A 27,306-nucleotide genomic window follows, 5' to 3' on the forward strand; every position below is an offset into this window, starting at 1 on the left:
ATTTTGTATCCTGATTACTATGCAGCCTTTATTTCACGCTGTTTTATTTAAAATAATCTGAGCTACTTTTTAAAAGTAGAGAAAACAGGTTAGGAATGATAGAATGTGAACATTACATTCTGATACCTTAGTGTTAGTGTTGTTTTTCAATGAATAAGTTTCTCATTTGCAATGAACTGTCAAGTTTGCTTAAGGGAGTTATTTGTAGTTTATTGTAATACTTAAAAAAAAATAGTTGTTACCTTACACTTCAAGCATTGCTAATTAAGAAATTTTCGTTTTCTGGGGGGGGGGGGGGGGGGGGGGGGGGAGGGGTCAGTAAAGCTGCCCTTTTCCATGGAAAATATTCTTCCATGGGAGGTGGTGCTATGATGGATGGGAATTCACTAGGAGATGTCCATCCTTTTTGCTGCTGGTGCACAAAGATGGAACATATAGGGTCCCTTTTTACATTTAACCCTACCCTTGATTTTCTATCCAATAACCAATTCCTAATCCACCACAGAATATTGCCTCCTATCCCATGACTCTTTCATTTTCTCAGAAGTCTCTCATGAGGAACTTTGTCAAAAGCTTTCTGAAAATCTACTACTACTTAACATTTCTAAATGTTAAACATTTCTAAAAATCTAGATACACTACGTCAACCTTTATCGACCTTTATCGACATGTTTATTCACGCCTTCGAAGAAGTGAAGCATATAATATAACAAGGTAACACTGAGATGTGTACGTGGGACCTTTTATGTGAAGTCCACTGCAGTGCCCCCTAGGATGCCCCATTATTCTGCTGGGATGTCTGTGTGGCCAGTGTACTAAGAATGCTTCACCCCCCCCCCCCCCCCCCAATACTTAAGTACATAAGTATTGCCATACTGGGACAGACTGAGGTTCCATCAAGCCCAGCATCCTCTTTTCAACAGTAGCCAATCCAGGTCACAAGTACCTGGCAAGATCCCAAAAAAGTGTAATACATTTTATGGTGCTTATCCCCCAATGGCATGTTTTTCCTTGGATTTTGTTTCCCAAAAATGGTCCTAAAAATAGATGTACAGACATAACATCTAGCAAATGGCCATTTTTGAAACAAAAAGTTGAATATTTTTCTGGTTGGAAAATGGCCATGTTCGCTACTGGATTTTGGGATGTTTTTCGCAAAACATCCAAAATCGCATTTAGGCCTCATATTGAAAATACCTCTCCACATCTTCTACCATACTGTTCACTTGTAGTTGATGTAAAAAAAAAAATAAGAGCACAGAAGGATTAGGAGTCTGACAAAGGGAATATGCTGTCCACAAATTGGAGGGAGGATTTTTCCCATCTTCACATCTCCAGTGTTTCAATCACAATAGATTTTCTTTTCTAGCAATGTATTTCTATCAAAACTTATATTCTGCTTTATTGTATTTGATTATATATTTTTTATTACATTTGTACCTCGCACTTTCCCACTCATAGCAGGCTCAATGCGGCTTACATATTATATACAGGTACTTATTTGTACCTGGGGCAATGGAGGGTTAAGTGACTTGCCCAGAGTCACAAGGAGCTGCCTGTTCCTGCAGTGGGAATCAAACCCAGTTTCCCAGGACCAAAGTCCACCACTCTAACCACTAGGCCACTCCTCCATTCTGCATTATGAAGCCTATCACGTCTTGAGTTGAATTTCATTTCTTCCCCACAGTTTCTATGGAGCCTTCACTGATCTAGCTAGCTAATTGATTCTTATATTTGCTTTATATTTTATTATGCTGTTCATGTCAACTCTTAGCCCAATTCATAATTCAACAACCTCCATGTTCCAGTAGGATCGACATTCCCAACCTCTATCCTCCTTGCTTTTTCCAACTTCTCCGCTTCACTTCATGTTAAAGTGGTGGACTCGCCAACCTTAACCTAGCAGTGGACATTCCTTTTGCACTATGGGAACATCAATTAATCCCTGGACCCAAGAGTGGGGAGCTCATCTCAACAATCAACATTCAGAGGAAATCTAGTCAAGATACAAGACAACTCTTCACATAACCATTTGGAACTCAGGGCAATCTTCTGTGCCCTATGAGTATTCCTTCACTGCCGCCTTAGTACAAAGTTCTGAGTATGCGTGTGGCCCTTTTGGCATGTAGTGGTCTCCTCATTTCTTCAAAATAACTAAGTTCTGAGCTTTAGTGGGGTAGTGAAGTAAAGTGCATCAAGCGTTACACACAGGTTAGCTCGGCTTTTGGGCATGATTTTATGTGTGCTTTATGTAGAAAGGAGTATTGTGTAGAAGCTAACCGTGTACAAAGCCTCCTGCAGACATTAAGCCCCCCCCCCCCCCCCTCATGATTTCCCCTATTATAGCAAATATACGAATGGTTCCTGATCTTTAAACAGTATATGTAATATTAGACAAAGGGAACCTGAGTAAGCACATGACACAGTTTTTAAATTATTAATTCATTATTTAAGGAACAGATTTATCCAGCATCCATATCACTAATATGAAAACATAACTGTCCCTGTAGTTAATCAGCCAATTGACCAAATTAAATTGTTAATGTAGATTTAGCTGATTGAACACAGCCAAACTTGATTGCAGCCACCCCCTCACTATATATTGAACCTTACAATGAGAATGAAGCAGTTACTACAAGAACACTATCCGGCTTATTTTCGAAAGAGAAAGACGCCCATATTTCAACCCAAATCGGGAGATGGGCGCCTTTCTCCCGTGGGCGCCCAAATCGGTATAATCGAAAGCCGATTTTGGGTATCTCCAACTGCAATCTGTCGTGGGAACGGACAAAGTTGACGGGGGCGTGTCGGAGGCGTGGTGAAGGCGGGACTGGGGCGTGTTTATCAGCTGAGGAGAGATGGGCGCCATTGGTCGAGAATCGAAAAAAGAAGGGAGCCAGAAGCGAGAATTTGGGTCACTTTTTCTGGACCCTTTTTTCTCATGAACAAGTCCCCAAAAAGTGCCCCAACTGCCCAGATGACCACTGGAGGGCATCGGGGATGACCTCCCCTGACTCCCCCAGTGGTCACTAACCCCCTCCCACCCAAAAAAAAAAGAACTTTAAAAACTTTTTTTTTCCAGCCTGTATGCCAGCCTCAAATGTCATATCCAGCTCCATCACAGCAGTATGCAGGCCCCTGGAGCAGTTGTTAGTGGGTGCAGTGGACTTCAGCCAGGTGGACCCAGGCCCACCCCCCCCCCCCCCCACCTGTTACACTTGTGGTAGTAAATGGGAACCCTCCAACCCGCCCCCAAAACCCACTGTACCCACATCTAGGTGCCCCCCTTCAGCCATAAGTGCTATGGTAATGGTGTAGAGTTGTGGGGAGTGGGTTTTGGGGGGCTCAGCACCCAAGGGAAGGGAACTATGGACTTGGAAGGTATTTTAATTTTTTTTCATTGTTACAAGTGCCCCCTAGGGTGCCCGGTTGGTGTCCTGGCATGTGAGGGGGACCAATGCACTACGAATCCTGGCCCCTCCCATGACCAAATGCCTTGGATTTGTTCGTTTTTGAGCTGGGCGCCTTCGGTTTCCATTATCGCTGAAAAACGCCCAGCTCAAATCCGCCCAAATCCGATGCATTTGCCTGGCACAAACTGTATTATCGAAAAAAAAGATGGACACCCATCTTTTTCGAAAATACGGTCTGGCCCACCCCTTCACGTATCCCTCCTCTGAGATAGACGCCCATGGAGATGGGCATTCACGTTCGATTGGTCTAGTCAAAGTTCTGAATTGAACGCAGGGCCTGAAATGAGCAGTTCAGGCACAAAAACCTGGTTCCTCAACAACGATGTGAAAAACTGATATAAAGTTATAGGAAGTGTTGTTATGTATGTATTATTGGAAATAGCCTAGGTGTTAGGTGGGGTATAAGTTTTTAAAATAAATAAATTGTTGCTGCTCAAGGTGGTTGCAATCAGTTATAAAGTTTAGGGTGTAACTTTGGTCCTTAAATAAATTAATAATTTTAAAACTGTTGTGTTTACTCAGGTTCCCTTTAGAAACATGACGGCAGATAAAGGCCATATGACCCATCCAGTCTACCCATCCTCTGTAACCCCTAATTCTTCCTGTTCCTAAGCGATCCCACATGCTTATCCCATGCCTTTTTAAATTCTGACACAGTCCTCGACTCCACCACCTCCACCGGGAGGCCATTCCACGCCTCCACCACCCTTTCTGTGAAATAATACTTCCTTAGGTTACTCCTAAGCCTATTCCCATTATGACATCACAATATGAGCTCTGGTTACCAGAGACTGAAACTCTTCACACTAAGGGGGGAAAGTAAGCCAAGAATGGGACAATTGAGCCATTGTGACATCACTGATGAGGTTGGCTCTTAGGCATTGGTGGAATAGAAGCATAGAAACATGACGGCAGATAAAGGCCATTTGACCCATCCACTTTGCCCATCCTCTGTAACCTTTTCCTAAGCGATCCCACATGCTTGTCCCATGCCTTTTTAAATTCTGGAACAGTCCTAGACTCCTCCACCCTTTCCGTAAAATAATGCTTTCTTAGATTCCTCCTAAGCCTATTCCCTCTTAACTTCATTGTATGCTCCTCGTTCCAGATGCTCCTTCAGTTGAAAAAAGCTCCCTTCCTGTACATAAATGCCCTTGAGATATTTAAGCGTCTCTTTCATGTCTCCTCTCTCTCAGCATATACATGTTGAGGTTCATAAGCCTGTCCCTATATTTTTTTGTGTTCAAGACCGCTTACTAATTTTGTAGCCGCCCTCTGAACCAACTCCATCCTATTTATATCTTTTCGTAGGTGCGGTCTCCAGAACTGCACACAGTACTCTAAATGGGGCCTCACCTTTGTCTAACATATGTTGTTTAAAGATCAGAAACCATTCAGTGCAACATAGGTGCATTAATAGGGGAAATCAGCAGAGGATGGAAAACTTTTTTCACATCACTGTATTAGCTGTTCTGCCAAGATACAGAGAAGTGCACAAAAGACAGGAAGGCTGAGCACAATGCTGGGGCTGTAACACAAGCTATGAGAATGCGTCAGTTCAGCTCATTCTTCATAATAACATAGTAGATGACGGCAGAAAAAGACCTGCACGGTCCATCCAGTCTGCCCAACAAGATAAATTCATGTGTGCTACTTTTTGTGTATATCTTACCTTGATTTGTATCTGCCATTGTCAGGGCACAGACCATGGAAGTCTGCCCAGCTCTAGCCCCGCCTCCCAACCACCAGCCCTGCCTCCCACCACCGGCTGTGCCTCCGAATCTCGGCTAAGCTTCTGGGGATCCCTTCCTTCAGAGCAGGATTCCTTTATGTTTATCCCACGCATTTTGAATTCTGTTACCGTTTTCATCTCTACCACCTCCCGCGGGAGGGCATTCCACGCATCCACCACTCTCTCCGTGAAAAAATACTTCCTGACATTTTTCTTGAGTCTGCCCCCCTTCAACCTCGTTTCATGTCCTCTCGTTCTACCGCCTTCCCATCTCCGGAAAAGGTTCGTTTGCGGATTAATACCTTTGTGGAGGAGTGGCATAGTGGTTAGGGTGGTGGACTTTGGTCCTGGGGAACTGAGGAACTGAGTTTGATTCCCGGCACAGGCAGCTCCTTGTGAGTCTGGGCAAGTCACTTAACCCTCCATTGCCCCATGTAAGCCGCATTGAGCCTGCCATGAGTGGGAAAGCGCAGGGTACAAATGTAACAAAAATAAAATAGATACTATTGGAGATTCTACATGGAATGTTGCTATTCCACTAGCACCACTAGAAACATTCCATGTAGAAGGCTGTGCAGGCTTCTGTTTCTATGAGTCTGACGTGCAGGACGTCAGACTCACAGAAGCAGAAGCCTGCGCGGCCACATTGGTGATCTGCAAGGGCCGACTTCTACATGGAATGTTGCTAGTGGAATCTCAAATAGTAGCAACAGTGGAGGAGTGGCCTAGTGGTTAGGGTGGTGGACTTTGGTCCTGGGGAACTGAGTTCGATTCCCACTGCAGGCACAGGCAGCTCCTTGTGACTCTGGGCAAGTCACTTAACCCTCCATTGCCCCATGTAAGCCGCATTGAGCCTGCCATGAGTGGGAAAGCGTGGGGTACAAATGTAACAAAAATTAAAAATAAAAAAAAAAATCACCCCTGTTTCTCCTTTCCTCCAGGGTATACATGTTCAGGACTCAAGTCTCTCCTCATACGTCTTGTAACGCAAATCCCTTACCATTCTCGTAGCTTTTCTTTGCACCGCTTCCATTTTTTTTCCAGTAGCATTAGTGAGGACTTCATGCCTCTTTCTTCCCTTCACCGCTCCAAGCATAAGGATCCATAACCTTTTCTATTTATTTTTTATTTATTTATTTGTTACATTTGTATCCCACATTTTCCCACCTTTTTGCAGACTCAATATGGCTGACATATTACCATTAACAGCGTTAGCCAGTTTCGGTCTGAACAAATACAAGGTATGAATGAGTACAAGGTGATATTATGGTAGGTAAGGTATATGTATGGTAGGTAATTGGGGGAGTTTGGAGAGGGGAGGAAGAGTCAGGTAATGTCCATTACGGTCTTTGGTTATATTGTGTCGCAGGTGTCCAGGTATTTTTTATGTTGGGTCTATGGGGTATGCTCTTCTGAACCAGGACTGTCTTTAGTGCTTTCCGGAAATTTAGGTGGTCTAGCGTAGTTTTTACTGCTTTTGGCAGTGCGTTCCATAGTTGTGCACTTAAGTAGGAAAAGCTGGATGCATAGGTGGATTTGTATTTGAGTCCTTTGTTGGATGGTTATTGGAGGTTTAGGTAAGATCGTGCAGATCTTGTGGTATTTCTGGTTGGTAGGTCGATAAGGTCTGTCATGGATCCAGGTGCCTCACCGTAAATAATTTTTCTCCTTCAGTGAAGGGCATGGTTTACAAAAAATAAAATCAAAAAACAGACAGCTGAGGGGAGAAGTCCTGAAAAAAGAGTCAAGTGCTGGACTGTTGACAAATGGATATTGACACACATCAGATTGCAAGCACATATATTGGTATTTTCTGCATAGAGTAGCATTTTAGCAGATACATAACATGCAGTACTGATTTTCCTCAACTTATGACATTCAAAATGCCCATTATTTAGTCGTTCGTTCTGATATCATGGAGTAGCTAGTTACCCACAGTTTTGCACCCGAAATAATATGCAGATTTTCATGTTTATGGCAGTTACCTGGTTTATGGAGATCTTGTATTTAGGGTGCTAGCAACATGGTCCTATGAGGACAAAATGATAGCATTCATAATCCCTGGGTTTTGGGGAAAGTCCCACAGAAATCTTTTCCATCTTGAAAAAACAAGATGATTTTTCATCCACAGTAAGAAATCTGTTTGTGACAATTGACAGATTTGGGGGATTAGAGTACCCTGGGGTAACAATGTCTTAACAGGGCAAACAAATCAAAACTAGATCCTTGGAGTTAAATCACAAAATTTATTTTATTTTATTTTATTGCATTTGTATCCCACATTTTCCCACCTATTTGCGGGCTCAGTGTGGCTTACAATACATTGTAAATAATGGAAATACGATTTGTTACAATTCAGTTATGGATTACATTGTGAGAATTTAAGCGAAGGCAGAGTCAAGGTATTGTTAGGGAATAGGACAAGGAAAAGAACATTGGAACAATGGAAAGAGACAACGGGAAATTAATAGGGTAATAGAACCTTAGCAAATGAACATTCGGTATAACATTTTTTGTGAGTGAAGGTTTAAGTGTGATGAAATTACAGGGGATGAGAGTTCAGAAAAGAATGTATTGGTGTATTTCTGGAACAGTAAGTGTGGGCTTCATGTGTATTGATCCTTACAGTAAATTTTATCAAAGAGATGAGTCTTCAGTAATTTGCGGAAGTTGGTTAGTTCGTGGATTGTTTACAAGTTGCGCAGTAGTATATTCCAGAATTGCGTGCTTATGTAAGAAAAGGTTGATGCGTGCAGCGCCTTGTATTTTATGCCTTTGCAATTAGGGAAGTGGAGGTAAGGATATGATGCAGTTTTGTGGTCTGTCGAATAATTGTGACCCCAAGCTGGACACTGTGGAGACAGGATGCAGGATTGAGTGGGCCTTGGTCAGATCCAGCATGGCTTATAAAATAAGAAAAAAAATAAAAGCTGGTTTTAGAAAGCACATTTGTCAGCCCTATAAACAGCTCAAAGTGTTCCACACAAATATCCTTCGTCTTTCCAAACAATCCTCGCACAGGCTCAAATTCCAATGGAACACTGTTGAATTTTTTCTTCAAGAGCGTTCCATTGGAATTTGAGCCTGTGCGAGGATTGTTTGGAAAGACGAAGGATATTTGTGTGGAACACTTTGAGCTGTTTATAGGGCTGACAAATGTGCTTTCTAAAACCAGCTTATCTTATTTTTTTCGTGCCCAAATTTTCACTTGGGGAGAGTTCAGCACAGTTTTTTTTTATGCATGAATTAAAAACTGTAACACGTTGAAATTTGTTAAAAGTAATAATGTTGAAGTTATGATATCAAATGTATTGGCAAAGTATGAAATTATTTGCTCTGGGGTAACCTTTTCCCCCCATCGGTTTTTATTTTGTTTGATAACAGCTGATTGACTGTCATTACTGGCGAAATATTTGTGACCAGGTTCTAAATGTTATGAGTTCAAACTTTATAGTTAAATCACAATTGCATTGAGCCATGTCACCAGTTACCCCCAAGATCTTATATGAGTAATAAAGTGACTTGCTTAAAATGTTAGTGCAGGACGTCCTAATGAGACCTAGTAAGCTAAGAACTAAAGAAGCCAGGGATTAAATCTAATTCTTCCATTGATGCTCCTTGTTGTGTTGGGGAAATCACTTCGACCTCCATCACCTCAGATATTCCCCCCCATTCCCACCCTCCTGGATATTTTTTCCCACCCTTCTGGATATTTTTTTAAGTGGTGGCCATGGCAGGCAAAAATATCAAGGTATTCAACAGCAGTGCTCAGATAATGGCTACACTAAACATCTGGATACTGTGAGTGCCTGACACTATCTCCAAGCAGTGATGATATTCAGCCATTATCCAGATAGCCTATCCAGATAACTTAGCACTGTTTTTGACCCATTCTAAGTTATCCAAGTAGTGGACTGAATGTTGATGCTGTCCAGATAACTCCTGGCTCTGCCCAGGCTCCACCCCGGACCATCCCTGCGCTATCCAAATAGTGCTATAAAACGATACTTAGCAGTACTCTCTGGATAGTTTGCTGAATATTTTTCTCAGTGGCATTTATCCAGGTAGTAGATGCTGCTATCTAGATAATTGCTTTTGAATATTATCCCCTTAGATTGTAAGCCCTCTGGGACAGGAAAATACCTACTGTATTATCCAAATGTAATTTGCCTTGCTTGTGGATTTGTAAATTCGAATAATTATGTTCAAATTCACGTTCATGTAGCTTTTTCAAAATGCAAGAATTGACCCAGCTCTGAGCCCATTATATGTAATCCTCCTCTGTGCTAATTCGGCCTCATGTTCTCTTACCTCCCTCTCCCCAGACTGAAAAATATTGGCCTTGGTAAGGGCGCCACTTGCCTAAGACCTTTTCTTTACCTTTATTTGTGACTCTTAATAGCATGTAAATGTAAACATTCAGCTTGTAATAGATTTTTAACTTCTTGCTATCTCCTCAGATCATTAAACTGAAGGCAGAGGCTCGTCTGGATCTCCTGCGGCAAATAGGTGTTTCTGTGGATACCTGGTTGAAGAGCGCAATGAATCAGGTGTTTGAAGAACTGGAGAATGAACGCTGGGCAACCCTCCCTACAGTCATGAATAATGGCTCCTTACACTTGGTATAGTCCTTGTGCTCATTAGGCAAAGTATTAATCCATGATGGATATGTGTCTTTTCTCCTAGCCTTTGGTATTGCAAGAAACACAAATAACACAGCCTATAAATCTAGGCTTGCATGAGGGTCTCGGAAGACAAGCAGGATATGGAAATCTCCAACCACGGTTGACAAAATCTGCCAGAGCCCTGCATCGAAACTTTTCTCCCAATCCTGAAGTGCAGAACTTTTGAAGTAACTCAACTGTGCATTCACACGCCTTCCTGCCTGCCGCTGTTGCATAGTATTAATGATTAATTTTTTTTTTTGAGGGAATTGAATGCGTTTTGCATCATAGTCACCTCAGCCCATATTTTCTTTAAATGTTTGCAGATAATTCTTGTACAGGTAAGTCCTGTCACTATCGTGGTCATGTGGTACTCATCCCTATAACTTCCCTAGTTGCTTTTCTGTCCTTTGAAGTTTTTTTTTTCTTTATATTTTTGATGTTGACTTGGGGTAGACTTCAAGCATCTGTTCAGATACTTGTATTATCATTGAGTCTCTTGATTTGTGCTGAAGCTATTTTTCCAGATGATATTTCCCAAAAGAAGGCTCAAATGGCTTCAAGAAGTGCTCCTGGTGCAATAGGATCATATCCATCATGGATTACATGGGTGGGGAGGGGCCATGATCCCTCTCATTATATTCTGTGTCACAGATGTCAAAGAGAGGGATTTGTGGCCATGAGAAACTGCAAAAATATTTTTGGTGCACACATTGATCCATCCACATCTGCATCTGAAGCATCGGTCTCCCTGGGTCGCAAAGCGGTATCAAACACTGGGAATGCACTGACACCAAGAGTGTCTCGATCATCCTCGACATCGAGTGTCAATAGAGGCCATTGGGATCAGTCATTGTCTAGCTTTTGCCTGAAGAAGAGGGAGGATTTGCCCTCATCTTCGTTGGTGCTGAGATCATGATGCAGGATATCAAGTGGACTGTCATCAAACAACCCACAATAAAATACTGAAAATATATCAGAACTTCTGTGTAACTAGTTTTAAATGTGCTTATAATTGTAATTGGACCATCACTAACCGAACAGGTCAGTGCTTGCATAGGTTAGTCCGTTAGTCCATGGCTTTATATAATCATCACACTTTCGATTGAAATGTGACCCACCTTGTGCCAAAACACTTGTGAAAACTTATAAATGTGAAAAAATGTTGAAACTTAATTCAAAAAATGCAGCTTATTGGCAGGCGTCCCTTTCATGGGTCCCACATCTGTTTCAAAGAATTCACACTATCAAAAAGCTCGAACCATCTGGTGTGATATTAAATCTTTCATGCAGATACTCTCATACTGGTTCAAAAGCACCATTGAGGTTTGCCTCAACATTGCATGTATTTCCTTAGAGACATAGTGGATGGTATAGATGAGCGGACTGGATAAGCTTTATATTGTCTTTGTGCCATCATTTTCTGTCTTCCTCTCTGTTGAAGATCCTGTTTGTCCCATGCTTTCTTGAATTTGTATACGGTTTTGGTCTCCACCAGGAGGCTGTTCCACACATCCACCAAACTTCTTAAAAACATATTTTCTTAGATTACTCCATTCTCCCCTCATTCTTGAGATTCAGTTGAAAGAGACTTGTCTCCTGTGCATTTAAATGTCTCTATCATAGCTCCCTTTTCTGCCTTTCTTCCAAAGTATACGCAGTGAGACCTTTAAGTGTTCCCTCAGGCTTTATGCACAGTGGTTACTGGTGTTATCTAAACCCCCTCAATGTGATGAGTGCTCATCCTCAGTAGTATCGGAGAGTGTGCTACAGCCTCAATAGATCAGAGACCCTGCTTCCAATACACTCCCCAAGTGACATGGCCATTGTCAGTGTGATGTCCACACCTTTCTTGATAGCAGCATTTCAAGCAGCAGCTCATGAAAAAATTTGAGGATAGGATAGAACACTTTTTCACGTCACACAAGGTAGTTCAGCTGATTGTGAAGACCCATGCACTGCCTACAGGAGGAGACACTTTGACACTGTGGCCTCGAAGAGGCTCAGAGTTAAATCTGGCTGCACTGGTATCGATTTCCAGCATTTCGGAAGCTTTGCTGGTACCTCGGAAATCTTCAGTGTCTCAACACTCATGGCCAAGTCCTGAACCCTGAGGTTAATAGATAGAAACAGAGACTTGGATGTTTCCTGTAGAGTATTTTTATGAATCTCATTCTGAGTGCTCCTGGGAGTCTGAAGAAGAACCAGAAGGTTTCTCAGAAAAGGAGTCCCCAGGCCTATCTTCAGATCCCTCCTCACCTCACAAGAGGTGCAACTCCCTATCAAAGGAGCTTGTGTTCGAGTTTGTCCAAGAGATGACTTAGGCCATCAAGTTGAAAATGGAGGAGCACAGGGCAGGAACATTGATATTTTCCTATTCCTCAATGCATCCATGAAGTTTGTGATAGTGCTCATGCACAGTTTCCTGAAGGAGGTTCGAATTAGAATGTGGGAAATGTACCCCCCCCCCCCCCCCCACACACACACACAGTTTCTTTATGTACATAGTCCAGAAGACATTCAGATTCAAGAAGCAACAAGCTTCCTCATCATTTCATGATATTCAGGTCCGCTCTCAAAACAGCCAAAAGCTCCCAGACTCACTCCTTGATGCCCCCTGTGTGGGAAGCTCAGATATTGGAGTCTTTTGGAAGAAAGTTTTTCTAGAATGCTACACTAACGTCCCAATTCGCATCCTACTGGCTTTTTGTGAGTGTGTGATGATATGGAAAGAAAATTATCAGGTATGATACATAATTTTACCTTTGTGAGTGTGTACTTGTGTGATATTGTACGCAGTGTATTTTACCAACACACTCCCCAGGTAGAAGGCTGAAGAATTCTGTGAGCTAATAGTCAACAGGAAGGAATGTAAAAAATACATGGTCTGTGAGACCTATGATATTTTTGATATGGCATTTTTGGGTTCTGCAGTGGATATTCACACTTTTATTCTTGCCATGCGATAGGGCTCTTTGGAAATAAAGTGCATGAAACTGCAACTCTTATCAAACCAGCATAGTGACACCTTTAGGATCCTTACCAGGCCCACTTCTGACCCAGCCTCCTCTTCCAGGAAATATCACAGTGGTGGGGCATGGAGATACCACTCTTTTTATTTGTTTTGTTTGTTTTTTAAATATTTATGATATTTTTAATTAACAAAGATAACTGTCCAGAAATATAAGTAATTTTTAGAGTTATACAAGTAACAAGAGGAAAAACAAAAAGAAACCTTTTACTGTAACTGAAAATGCTAATCTAGCCCTCAAATATGAGAGGGGGGAGGATTCCAGAAATTATATAAACAGATGATTATATCACATATTACATTATAATACATAATGCAGAGAGAAGGTCAACCTAAAAGAAGTTGGGCTACCTACTAGTTACTATAAGATACAATGATATAATTAAGTAGTCGGCTGCGTAGAAACAAACATTCTTTTTCTTACCCAGAAACAGTCTCAAATGTTTAGGGTCCCAAAAAGTATAACTTTGATCTTCAATTCTAATCAAACACTTAACAGGAAATTGTAAAAACAGCCCTCCCAAAGCTAATACCTAGACCTCATAGCAAGAAACAATTTATGCTTTACTTGAATCCGTCAAGAGACATCAGGAAAAAGCCATATACGCTGACCCAAAAAAGACACTTGTTTACAGAAATACATTCTCAAAATAGGGTTTTTATCAGACTCAAAAATAAATGTCATTAGCGGAGTTGCTCTATCTTGAACATCCTCCGTAGATGTTTCGAAAAAGTTTGTCAAATTCAAACTATCTTGTGAAATCCCTTCCCAGGGTTCTCCCACCCCTTGATTTTCCTGTCTTTGTCTAAAAGGAAGGTAGTAGACTTTTTTTGAAATGGAGGTATAGCCCCTTCCTGGAGGCCAAGAGTTTCCTGCAGGAACCTCTTCAAAAACTCCTTTTGCGATATGGAAGTAACCCAGGGAAGGTTTAACACCCTTAGATTCAGATATTTTATCTTATTCTCAAGCATCTCCAGGTTATTATGTAGACACATGGTATCTTTAATAACTGTTTTTAGTTTCTTGCTATCCTAAATCTTTTAGCTGGGGTCCACTATGTCAATATATCAGTCTCCAAATATGTGGTACGATCTTCCAAACACCCCAGGACTCCATCCATAGTGGCAACTTTGTCACTAATAGTGTTTTCCAAAGCAACCAACACAGTCCATATAGTATCTGAAGTTACACCTGCCAGTTTTTTTCCATTTCAAGGAAAATGTATTTGAGCCTCTTGCAGGAGAAGAATGAAAAACTCCTGCCTTGCTCTCCAACAGGAGGTAAGCTTATCTTCCCCTCCTGCGCATTTTCACCCATCAGGGAAACAGTAGCAGTTGCAGGATCCTTGGGAGTAAGGACTGCTCCCTCCTTCAGTGGGGCAAAACCCTTCTCTGCAGTCGGCAGACTGCCCTGGATGATATTAGGTCCCAGTTGAAGGGGAGGCATTCAACCATCAGGGCTCAAAGACACCTCGCCGAGTCTCGCCTTTTGGTGGCTGAGCAGCAAGGACTGCTCCCAATATTCTAACCACTCCGATGAGTAGAGAACCATTGGAGGAGGACTCCAAGGATATATAGTAAGCTAGAAATAGCACAAAATAGGTAAACATGATTCACTAGTCATGGAGCTCTCAGCTACAATGTCCTGCTCCCTGCGCCATCTTGGATTTCCCTACCCCCCTCCCCTTTTACTACTCTAACACATAGAAATCCACTGTCCTCTCACTTCTCCAAGCCTAGACAGGGATCTTGCTCAGTCAAAGGAGAATATAGCTTTGGGCTCTGTATCTGTTCTGGATGATCTTCTGATAGGAAGGAGACTAAAATTTTTTGAAGACCAGTGGCCCCTTGGAACCTAGACCAATGGGTTCTTAAGAGTCTGGATAGAATATGGTCTTCAGCTATTGGATCTTCCTCCAGATTGCCCCCTGAGGGCATTGAAATTAAGTTCACAGCATCAAGAAATACCTACAAAGGAACTCTCTTCCCTCTTAGAAGCCAGTATGATAGAAATATTCCAACAAGGGAAAGATGAGAGAATGTGGTAAAATCAGTTAGCTTAGCAGGGTTTAAAAAAGGATTGGGATAATTTCCTAAAATTATCCTTAAAAGTCCATAAGCCATTAAGATGGACTTGGGAAAATCCACTACTTATTTCTAGGATAAGCAGCATAAAATCTGTTTTACGCTCTTGGTATCTTATCAAGTACTTGTGACCTGGATTGGCCACTGTTGGAAACATGATACGGGGCTTGATGAACCTTCAGTCTGTCCTAGTATGGCAACGCTTATGTTCTTATGAGGTCAGGGATTTTATTCCTAGTATTTCCTGCTCACAAAGAAAATGGGAGGATTTCGTTTCCTAAGAACCTTGTAGAAATATCTTATCAAACAAATGTTCAAGATGGTTTCCCTAGCTTCCTAATACCACTACTCCAGAGAAGGGGACTGGCTGTGTTTTCTGGTCTTAAAGAAAGCTTACGCCCATATTTCAAATACATCCAGATCAGAGAGAGTATCTAAGGTTCTTCATAGGGAAACACTGCTACCACTATTGCATACTACCCTTTGGCCTCATGTCATCTCTTTAAGTGCTTGCAAAATGCCTAGCAATCATAGTAGCATGTTTACGTAAAGATTGAATGATTGGTAAAGCAGACATCACAAAAAGGAAAAGAAGGCTCTGTGTGCTTTACCATTCAGGTGTTAGTTACTAGGGTTTGTCATAAATTATCTGTAGTCTCATTTAAGCCCCGCACAGGAATTAAAGTTCATAGGAGCCCTTCTAGACACAACTTGAGCATCTGCCTTTCTTCCACAACAAAGGATCATCATTCTAGTATCCCTAGTGGAGGAAGTTCAAAGGCGTCAGCAAGTGTCAGCTAAAATTATCAGGAGAACTCTGATTTAATTTTGGATTTTTCAACAAAGGCCCGACTACAGCCTGTTTTAATGGGAAAATATTCAGTACCCTCCTGAAAAGAACGGTTTACAGTTATCAAAATGAAGGGTTCGATATCACCACAGCTGGATTTCATCACACCTGTTGAACAAATATTCAGTAAATTTGAGGAATTATTTAAAGAGCGAATTGGCTTCAACCACTTGCCCCAATGATACCTCTGTAAAATATTTAAGAACATAAGAATAGCCATACTGGGTCAGACCAATGGTCCATCTAGCCCAGTATCCTGTTTCCAGCAGTGGCTAAGCCAGGTCACAAGTACCTGGTAGAAACCCAAATAGTGGCAACATCCCATACTACCAATCCCAGGGCAAGCAATAGCTTCCCCATTTCTGTCTCAATAGCAGGCTATGGACTTTTCCTCCAGGAACTTGTCCAAACCTTTTTTAAATCTAGATATACTAACCGCTGTTATTACATCCTCTGGCAAAGAGTTCCAGAGCTTAACTATTCGTCAAGTGAAAAAATGTTTCCTCCTGTTTGCTTTAAAAGTATTTTCAAAGTCATCTGAAACCGATTCAGCTTAAGGTAACTCACGGAAATCTAAGAATGCAATAATCTCGTGAGTTTTCTTCTGAAACCTATATTTGCAAATGGTGGAGATGACAGTTAGGTAAGAGACACAAATTTTATAGGTTCGGATAAATTAGCAACTGTAGTAAACAATCCCTTGGGCTCAGGAAACACATTGAATTTTCTTATCAAAACATTCTTGTTTTTATTTTAAAAATTCAATAAAAAGAAAAGCAAAAAAAAAAAAAAACTCAGCCCAGCTAATATTGACTGTAGCATATTCTTCACTCCTTTCATGATTGTGATTTTCAAAAAGAACTAGTTCACAGCTGGCATCTTAATTATGATTTTGGTGGGTTACAAAAAATATGCCACGAAATTAATGCCAGCACTTCAGACAGTAAAGTTGTGCTAGTTAATATACCATTTGCACTGATTTGAAACTAGTGAGGATTTGTCCTTTTGCTGTAATCCAGGTTTATTTACATTTCCTTTTGTTTTTACAGCCAAATAATGATGGGGAACGAGAAGAGGGAGAAGAGTTGGAAGACAGCATGGATGCTTTTGATGATAGCAGTTCCAGCCCTTCCAGTACCCTAAGAAGCTACCCACTGACTTGCAAGGTTGTTTACTCATACAAGGTTTGTATTGATTCCTGGATTTGTCTTCCACCGTAGAATCAACAGACATGTTCCATACTGTTTCTGGGCTGATCTTGAGCCTATGATCTAACAGCTTATATCAAATGAAAATGAGGCTTTGGCAAGTCTGAACAAAATTGCATGGTATGCTGACCTTCATGCTCTATGTTGTAGGTTCCCGATAAGACCTAAAAGCTAACAGCTCACTGAGATGAGTTGTAAACTTTTTAGCAAAGTTCCTAGGGCTAATAAGACCAGAAGTAAAAGGCAGAGGGGGTTTATTCCTCCATTAATCCCTCTTCAAGCACCCAGCCCACTTGTCAAATAACTGGGCCTCCTCAAGGCAGCTCCCTATCTCCCATCACCACCCTTCTGGAATGAGTCCTTGACAGTCCTGAGGGTCACAATCTTTTACCCACATAAGAGACCCGAGAGCCGTTCTGGCTGCACCACTGCAGTCCTCCAATTGACATCATGTAGTTATCTCTCACTACTGTAAATTGAAATGGACATCTCTTGGCGGGATTATTTGTGAGACTACACAGTGCTGCCAGTGAGGATCACGACATTTCAGAATTGTGGATACACATTTTCAGGGAAGGGGGGTGTCAGACCTTGTTAAGAAGGGCAGACAGCAGGCTGATTGTTCTCACATACCTGCCCGCCTCCCCTTTGGAGTTGTCTTTCTTTCTTTGTTATCGAACTGGCGGGACTCTCGCGCGGAGGGTGGGAGGCTGGTGGCTGCGCATGGGATTAGGGTCTCTGATCCACAACAGCTTCAAATAATTCAGAATACTGCAGTTAAGATGTTCTAGTGCTCTCAGATTTGACCATTTTACCCCTCCGCTACTTCTGCCACTAGCTTCCTGTCTCTTATCGGATCTTCTTCAATATTCCTTTGTTAGGTCAGAATACCAGTGTGTTGCCCTATATACTATCAGCCTTGATGGTTCATTACTCCCCTAGTTGCTCCCTTCATTCACATCATGAACATCATCTCATCATTCCTCCAGTCTCTTGTTCTAGGCTTGACTCTAGTAGACAAATAGCATTTTTCTTCTTAGGGCTGACCCTTTGGAATCGTTTACCTGGATGCAAACTATTTTCTGTTTAAATATGTGGTAAGCTGTTGTGACTCAAATTGTGTTGTATTTCGCATTCTTTTTACACCGACCCATGACTTTCTATATGGCTTCGTGAGATACTGGCATTGCAAAACATGTATGTAACATATTAACCAATTAAATGACTTTGGGCCTATTTACTAAGTAGTTGAAGACAACTGTTAACGCATCCCATGGACAGCCAAAATAACAAACCAAGCAGTTCTGGAATGTATCAAACCAAAAAGCTCACTGGAGGCCAAGGTAGCAAAACAAAAGCTCTCCTATTTTGGTCGCATTATGCGAAGCAAGTCCCTCGAAAAGGACATCATGCTTGGAATGGTTACTGGCAAGAGGCCGCCCAAGAATTCGCTGGATAGATGCTATCAAGGAAGATACTGGAATGAACATAACAGAACTGAAAGAAGCTGTGAGAGATCAGAAGGCATCGCGGACACTGATCCATAGAGTAACCAAGAGCCATACTCAACTGACCGGATAAGGAGGGAAGGAAGTACAGTTTTGCAGTTACAAAACATCTATGTTAACTGTTAGTCATTCTCAGTACCTTTCCGTACAATTAAATCGCAGTAAAGAACTTTTTCCTTGTTAAGTGTGTGGTGGATAATACGATGCATTTAGCTGCACCTATTTAGGTGGTGGTATGATCACCTAAAATTCAGAAAATTATTAAAGACTCACCTATTCGGAAAGGCATATCCGAATGACCCAACTTAGGTGACTCAATCCTGCAACACTTCACTATCAAAGATCGTATTGAACATTGACAAACCCTTTTACTTCAAACCCAACTTGATTGAATCTTATCTTCCCTATCCCAATACAACATTTTGTACTTATCCCGTACCGGACTTGGCAAATGCCTTCACGGTATTATGTAAGCCACATTGAGCCTGCAAATGTGTGGGAAAATGTGGGATACAAATGTAACAAATAAATAAAATAAATGACGTGTGCCGTGTTATCTGCCACGTTAACAGCTTAAAACACAGTAGCTACCTCTGAACTGTATGACACAGGTCCTGCCGACATGCTACCCATTCCATATTAGCTGTTAATGCAGAAATTACTGCACGTTAATTGCAAAAATACGGCATTAATTATTACTGCATAATAAATAGGCCTCTTAATGGTAAATCGTCTTACTATTTAGTAATTTATGCGTTAAGAACTGCTGATAGTTGTAAGCAGCACTTCTGTGTATTTATAATTTAAACAATTAACTGTTTAAATGCCAGTAGTTTAAAACCTTTTTTCAAACGTAAATTAAACTAAAGCTTTCTTAGCTTTAGAAGGAAGGGGTATAAGTGTCTCATGTAAAATCTCAAGACAAATCCCTCCTTTCAGTACCCTTCTCCACCACCGCCAACTCCAGGCTCCGCCCTTTCTGCCTCGCCTCACCCCATGCTTGGAATAAATTCCCTGAGCCCATTCGCCAGGCCCCCTCCCTGCCCATCTTCAAATCCTTGCTCAAAGCCCACCTCTTCAATGTCGCCTTCGGCACCTAACCACTTTACCTCTATTCAAGAAATCTAGACTGCACCAACTTGACATTTCGTCCTTTAGATTGTAAGCTCCTTTGAGCAGGGACTGTCCTTTTTGTTAAACTGTACAGCGCTGCGTAACCCTAGTAGCGCTTTAGAAATGTTAAGTAGTAGTAGTAGTAAGTATAAATAAACATACTTGTTTCAGAGGGCTTTTTCTCTGTGACAGGTACAGGGATGGATGGAAATTTTATATCTGATATTTTATTTGCTATGTATGCTGTATTGATTAATTTCGTATGCTAAGATTTAACTCACTCAAGAGCTGAGCATTGAAAGTCTGACCTTTGACATCTGTACTAATATAAAGGAAGTCATTGCTCACTTCCTGTTTTTGTTTTTTTTTTTTTACTATAGAAGATCTTTTTGATCATATGATGTCCCGATTTTGAGCGCAATGTTGCTTGGGAAGAAGCTACCTGCTGTTTATATGCTTTTGCTTTGCTTGATATTACAGCAACTGAAAGCCCCTGACGCAGCCCTTGTGGGCGAAACACAGTCTGTGTCGGGCGATTATTTCTCCAATAAAGTCTTATTAATACCACCTAGTGATCTGCTCTTTTGTTAACTATAGGCAAGGCATAACTTTAATCATAATAATGATGATGGGTAATAGTTTAAAATTGTGTATACATTCAATACAAACATACAACATCAAGATAAAATGTCTAATGCAGATCTTGCAAAACTTGACATCACCTCCCCCCCACCCCCAGCCTCTGTCTTCCCTTCCCTTCTCTATCTAAGTTTAAGGTGTACAGTTTTCAGCTTTCTCCTAAATCCAGCATACAACTTGATCATCCTGAGGAGTCTGTTCGTCACTTATGAGGTGGTTCACTGGGGCTTTAGAATCTCATTACTGGCGTTCAGATTTTCTGCACTTGGTTGCCATTAGAATTTATATCATTAAATGCAAAATGTCCAAATCCGATGTAGGCTTATTAGATTAGTATCCATAATCAGTAAAGGCTCCTGAACCCTTAAACCTATCCGCTTCCGCATACGGTTCAGACTTCTCCTTTTGACCTACAAGTGCATCCATTCCGCAGCTCCTCAGTACCTTTCCGCTCTCATCTCTCCCTACACTCCTCCCCGTGAACTCCGTTCGCTGGGTAAATGTCTCCTGTCGTCCCCCTTCTCCCCCACGTACTGGCTCCGTTCCTTGTATCTCGCTGCTCCCTATGCCTGGAATAGACTCCCTGAGCCTGTACGTCAGGCTCAGTCTCTGGCTGTCTTCAAGCCCACCTCTTTGCTACTGCTTTCGACTCCTAACCATGACCCTCTTACTCAACACCCTCACTTATCACCCCTACCACTGCAATTTCCCCACCCCTAGCTGTCTGTTCGTCTGTCCAATTTAGATTGTAAGCTCTGTTGAGCAGGGACTGCCTTTTCATGTTCATTTGTACAGCGCTGCGTAAGTCTAGTAGCGCTATAGAAATGTTTAATAATAGTAGTATGAGCCAAGTATAGGACAGTCAAGCCATTGTGACATCACTGATGAGGTTGGCTCTTAGGCATTGGTGGACTGAGGCATTATGACATCACAATGTCAGCTCTGGTTAAATCACCGCAGCTCCTCAGTACCTTTCCGCTCTCATCTCTCCCTACACTCCTCCCCGTGAACTCCGTTCGCTGGGTAAATGTCTCCTGTCGTCCCCCTTCTCCCCCACTGCTAACTCCCGGCTCCGTTCCTTCTATCTCGCTGCTCCCTATGCCTGGAATAGACTCCCTGAGCCAGTACATCAGGTTCAGTCTCCGGCTGTCTTCAAGTCTAGGCTTAAAGCCCACCTCTTTGCTACTGCTTTTGACTCCTAACCATGACTCTCTTACTCAACACCCTCACTTATCACCCCTACCACTGCAATTTCCCCACCCCTAGCTGTCTGTTCGTCTGTCCAATTTAGATTGTAAGCTCTGTTGAGCAGGGACTGTCTTTTCATGTTCATTTGTACAGCGCTGCGTAAGTCTAGTAGCTATAGAAATGTTTAATAGTAGTAGTAGTAGTAGTAGTTACCACTTTAGTAGGTTAGTTTTTTTTTTCAAAGCCCTTTAAAGATTTGTTTTAACTTTTTAACTTATTTTCATTAATGTTTCTTTTTTTTTGTAGAAAGACTAATTTTGGCTCTGAGTTTACTTTGGAGCAATTCACATGTCCAGTGCAGTATAAATGCCACTGTTTCTAATTTTCTTTCATATTTATTTTCCAGGCCTCTCAGCCTGATGAGTTAACCATTGAGGAACATGAGATGCTGGAAGTGATTGAAGATGGTGATATGGAAGACTGGGTGAAGGTATGCTGCTTTCCGTCTTACAGAATTAATCTGAAAGGGTGATGCTAACCCCCACCTTTCTGTAATTTAAAGTAGCATGCCCACAGGGGGGAGGGAGGCAGGATGCTTGGGGAAAAATATAAAATCTATTAGATATGGGCTGCAAGAGCAGTGGTGGTTGGAATGGTTATTGTTCTGGAAAAAGATTAATATGCATGTATTATGGGTTCTTCAAGTTAATAAAAAAAACAGCACCACGGGCCTTTAAAAATGGAACACAGTTCTTTAATGAATGAGCCTTGACAAAAAGACCCGACACGGGCCGTGTTTCGGTGACTAGCACCTGCGTCAGGGGTCTACATAGAATACAAAACATAGAAATAATATATTTTTAAAAAATTTTTTAAATATAATGAGTAAAACCAAAGATTAATATTTAGACTCATCAAGCATACATATATAAGCCTATATAAACACCTAAAGCATTTAATATTTTAACATTGCATTTAATATTTTAACATTCTCATATATTATTATATAGTAATTTAAAAATAAATGGATAATTAATCAAAACAAAAATGGTAACTCACCACAGTGATGACGTGGAAAACTTGGGGAATAACTCGAATATATTCCTCTACAATATATTATTCCTTACTTTTGGACAAAAAATTTTTCATATATTAATATTATATGTTTAAAACGCTTATTTTAATTATTTATAATATATTTTATAAAAAGGTCATATTATATAATACTGGCTATAACTAAATTTCATATTCATAAAAGCTTAAACTAACAGGTCAAAAATAATTTTTTAAAAACATTTTAAAATATACAATAAATTTCAAACATTACACTGATAATATCATAAACCTTCAAAAAAATTCAAATCAGCACGGAAATGAATAAATATATACATCTTCAAATATAAAAAACCAAAACTATAATATCTAGTGGCATTAATTTTCTTCAAGTTAATAAACAGGTTTTGACATAAGGCGGGGTTGTTGGGGGGGAGGGAGGGAGAAAAGGATAAAATACTGATGATGGACGTTAAGATGTCTGTCTATAAACACGACGTGTTATTCCAATGGTAACACGTTAAATTTCAGGATCTGTTTCGAGTGTTGTATTCATCAATAAAAACCGTTGAAACATAAAGTAGCATGCCCACAGTACAAGACTAAGACGGTAAAGCACTGGATTTTATTACTCCAAGGCTGAATAGTGTATGTGGGCCTTGTATTTCATAATTACAAAGAATTGTCCTATGTTCTTACCTCCTCTGTCTGTTCTTCTTTAGCAATGTGAAATATCTGAGTAATAAATTTTAATTCTCTTCAACAGGCACGAAATAAAGCAGGTCAAATAGGTTATGTACCAGAAAAGTATCTACAATTTCCAACGTCCAACAGTTTGCTAAGCATGCTGCAATCACTTGCAGCGTTAGACAGTCGATCTCATACCTCCAGCAATTCAACTGAAGCTGAGCTAGTCTCAGGAGGCATCAATGGAGATTCTAATGGTAACTACCAACAAGCCTGCAGATCTGTCATCGTTGATAGGATTTGGAACTTACTATGTTGATACCAAATATTAAAAATGAACGTGAAACTAGCAGAAATTTGTAATATAGTAGAACTTAACAAATTGAGAATATGTATATGGAAGACGTTGCTCCCCTTTCCCTCCCGATATTTAATTACGGTGGTCAGCCATTTTTTTTTTTAAATGCCAGCTGTCGCACTTAAATATAAGCTGGATATTCTGCGCCAATACCCAGATACCAGCTGATACTGAATTACTACTACTACTACTGCTTATCATTTCTATAGTTCTACTAGACATATGCAGCGTTGTACACTAAACATAGAGACAGTCCCTGCTTGATAGAGCTTACAATCTAATCAGGACAGACAGGACTTCAAACATGCGTGGGATAAGCATAAAGGAATCCTGTGCCGAAGGAATGGATCCTCAGGAGCTTAGTCAAGATCGGGAGGCGGGGCTGATGGTTGGGAGGCAGGGATAGTGCTGGACAGACTTGTACAGTCTGTGCCAGAGCCGGTGGTTGGGAGGTGGGGCTGGTGGTTGGGAGGTGAGGATAGTGCTGGGCAGACTTATACGGTCTGTGCCCTGAAGAGCATAGCTACAAATCAAAGTAGGGCATACACAAAAAGCAGCAAATATGAGTTATCTTGTTGGGCAGACTGGATGGACCGTGCAGGTCTTTTTCTGCCGTCATCTACTATGTTACTATATGTAGGACAGACAAGACAAATAAGGAATAATGACAGAGTAGCAAGATTCCGGAATCCCAAAGACTACTACTTATCATTTCTATAGCGCTACTAGACGTACGCAGTGCTGTACACTGGACATGACGAGACAGTCCCTGCTCAACAGAATTTACAATCTAATCAGGACAGACAAACAGGACAAATAAGGGATAAGGACAAAGAGTAGCAAGATTCCGGAATCCCAAAGACTACTACTACTACTTATCATTTCTATAGCGCTACTAGATGTATGCAGCTCTGTACACTTGAACATGTAAGAGACAGTCCCTGCTCGACAGAGCTTACAATCTAACCAGGACAGACAAATAAGGGATAAGGGAATTACTTTAAGGTGGGAATAACCACACTGACAAGCAGTGCTATCCAGTTAGCAGTGGTATTCAAACTGCTAAAATAGATAGGTAACCGGGATACAGCTAGGACATCTTTTTAGGGGTCCTAGTTTTATCTGGTTAGTGGACTGACTATCCCCATTAACTGGATTAATCTCCAGCCCTGCCCCTAGACCACCCTAGCGCTATCCAAATAGTGTCAAGGTAGTTCACACTAGCTGGCACTTATCCGGTTAGCAGCACTTGTTAACCAAATAAATGTGTTTAATATTATTAAGAATGTTCATGGTCATAATTTGGGGTAGCATTACCTCCCTACAAAGATCGGTCCGAATCCTCGACATCAGCATTGGTATCGGCATTGATCCTTTCGTTGGTCCATATGGCTGTGAGATCCTTAACAGACACTTGGAGTGGGCATGCATCGAGCAGGTGTCCACTTGCCTTTACACCAGCCGCTGAGCAGAGCCCCCCCGGACCCGTCAACATCAGACCCGACACCAAGACACTGTGTGGATTCAATGTTGTCTTTGTAGGCACTGAAGAGCATTAATGACGAGCATCGGGTGAAGACCAAGAAGCATGAGCATCAATCCCACTTGACACACAGTGCCGAAGCTCTGGGGCATCAAGGGATTCAGTCCCCGAGAAGCGTCGGTGCCAGGAGAACCCGCTCCCCCTCCATACATGAGGCACCGATGTGTGGGTCTCCATGCAGCCAGGACCAGGCATCCACTTTGACCCCAACAGTTTAGCAGCCTGTCTCCCACCCAACGCCCCAGTCTTTCCCGATGGCCTCCCTCAATGAGCGCATCCGGGCCATGCTCCAGGAGCACTTGGCGGGATTTTACAACAGTGTGCATCGGCATCTGGGGTGCTTGCACCAACCATGTGTCTTGCTGCTGCCCTGCAAGGCCTTCAGCCTGCGATGAGGTCTCTGACGCCAGTGCCATCTGGTGTTCCAGTGTTGGCAGCTGCCCATGTGGGCATCCTTGTGACATCTGTGGTGGAAACTTCTCCAGAGTAAAGGGTGGAGCCCATTCCTCGATGCCTCTCTCGAGGTCGTGGTTCCTCTGTGTTGAAGCAGGCTTAGTGTTTACCCTCCCATGAGGAGTTCTTTGCTGACACCAATTGAGGAGCACTCGTGGGAGTCTGATGAGGATCCACGGTACTTCTCGGTGGAGGAGTCATATGGTATCCCATCTGACCAGAGGAGGAAGTCCTCCAGTTTTGTCAGGGAAATGGCGGCTGCCATTCCAATTTGTTTGGAGATAAACGAAGAGCCCAGGGCTCAGATGTTCGAGGTCCTGGACATCAACTGTCCTAGAGAAGCTGTGATGTCCCCTCTTCATTGAATCCTGAAAGATGTTCAGGTGAAGAACAGGGAGTGCTCTCTGTCGGTCCCTGTCCTGCCCAAAAATATTGACACCATGTATCGGATCCAAAGTTCCCCAGGGGTTGTCAGGCCTCAGTTGCTTCATCATCCCCTGGTGATAGAATAGACGCTCAAAAGAGCCAGGAGTTCCAGGAACTATATTTCGGCCCCCCTGGGCAGAGAAGCTCGTACCCTGGATTCTTTTGGGCGGAAGATGTATCCGGTCTCTGTGCTCATCTCCCATATACAATCTTACCAGCTCTACATGAGCCTTTATTTGCGAAAATTGGTGCTCAGTATGTCTGATTTGACAGATTCTTTCCTACCGAAGTAGGCTGAATATCTTTGCCAGCAGGTCAAGCAGCAGAAGGCTTGTCATAAGTCAGGGATGCTTAAGATACCTTCATTGTGGTGTCCCACATCTCTGCCCAAAGTATAGCGATGCGCAGACTATCATGGCTATGTATCTCTGATTTGGAGCTTTATTATCATCAAAGTCCTGCCACCGCTCTCGGAGATGTTGCTTACAGTCCTGATCGTGATAAAGATATGCTGGAAAGTGCCATCTCCCAGGATGACTCTCCCCCCCCATGGAACCCCCTAACTCAGCATCTATCCACACAGGGAGAGTGGTCAGCAACCACCAAGGGAACAATAGCTGCAGAGGAAACCTTAGAGAACAGCTCCCGGGATACAAACACATAGTCAGTACGGGACACTGAGGCATGCACATTAGACATAATGAGTAAAGTCCTTATTCTGGGTGTGACAAAATGGTGGGTTTGTATTCCTGTCAACTGTATTAATTATTTCTTGAAGTGTATTTCTCTAGTTTGGCCAGCCACCTTTGACCCCTAGCAGTAATCTCACTGTACTACAGGCTGCCAAATGATTTTTGCATAAAGTATTCCCACACATATGTGGCCACACACATGTATAAATGATCTCGTATAAAATACCAACTGGTATAAAAGTACACGCCATGGCATATACTTTGCTGATGGGTGTGCACCAGAGTAGAGCATGGGTAGAGTTAGCACGACTGATTATTTAATTAGTTATTAGGATTTATTTACCACCTTTTTGATGGAATTCGCTCAAGGCATTGTACAGTAAGAATAAACCAAACATAAGCAATAGACAATTACAGCAGTAAAAATATTCAGCTACAAGGTATAGCGTAGTATACTACATTACAATTTATTTTTTTATTTAGATTTTGCTCACACCTTTTTCAGTAGTAGCTCAAGGTGAGTTACATTCAGGTACACTGGATATTTCTCACAATCTAAGTTTGTACCTGAGGCAATGGAGGGTTAAGTGACTTGGCCAAGAT

At 41.8% G+C, this 27,306-nt stretch overlaps 1 protein-coding gene across 2 annotated transcripts in view; it reads left to right on the forward strand.

Annotated features, from left to right (window-relative positions):
• Nucleotides 1-27,306, forward strand: part of FCHSD2 (FCH and double SH3 domains 2) — a 324,668-nt gene that overhangs the window by 284,050 nt on the left and 13,312 nt on the right. Inside the window, exons 13-16 of one of the 2 annotated variants that reach the window (XM_030200031.1) lie at nt 9,666-9,827; nt 16,885-17,019; nt 21,898-21,981; nt 23,311-23,488. In XM_030200031.1, coding sequence (XP_030055891.1) covers nt 9,666-9,827; nt 16,885-17,019; nt 21,898-21,981; nt 23,311-23,488 — 559 coding nt within the window. The remainder of the gene's footprint in view (nt 1-9,665; nt 9,828-16,884; nt 17,020-21,897; nt 21,982-23,310; nt 23,489-27,306) is intronic. The other variant, XM_030200032.1, reaches the window with a different exon arrangement.

Source organism: Microcaecilia unicolor, chromosome 4, assembly GCF_901765095.1.
Source record: "Microcaecilia unicolor chromosome 4, aMicUni1.1, whole genome shotgun sequence".
Classification (NCBI taxonomy): domain Eukaryota; kingdom Metazoa; phylum Chordata; class Amphibia; order Gymnophiona; family Siphonopidae; genus Microcaecilia; species Microcaecilia unicolor.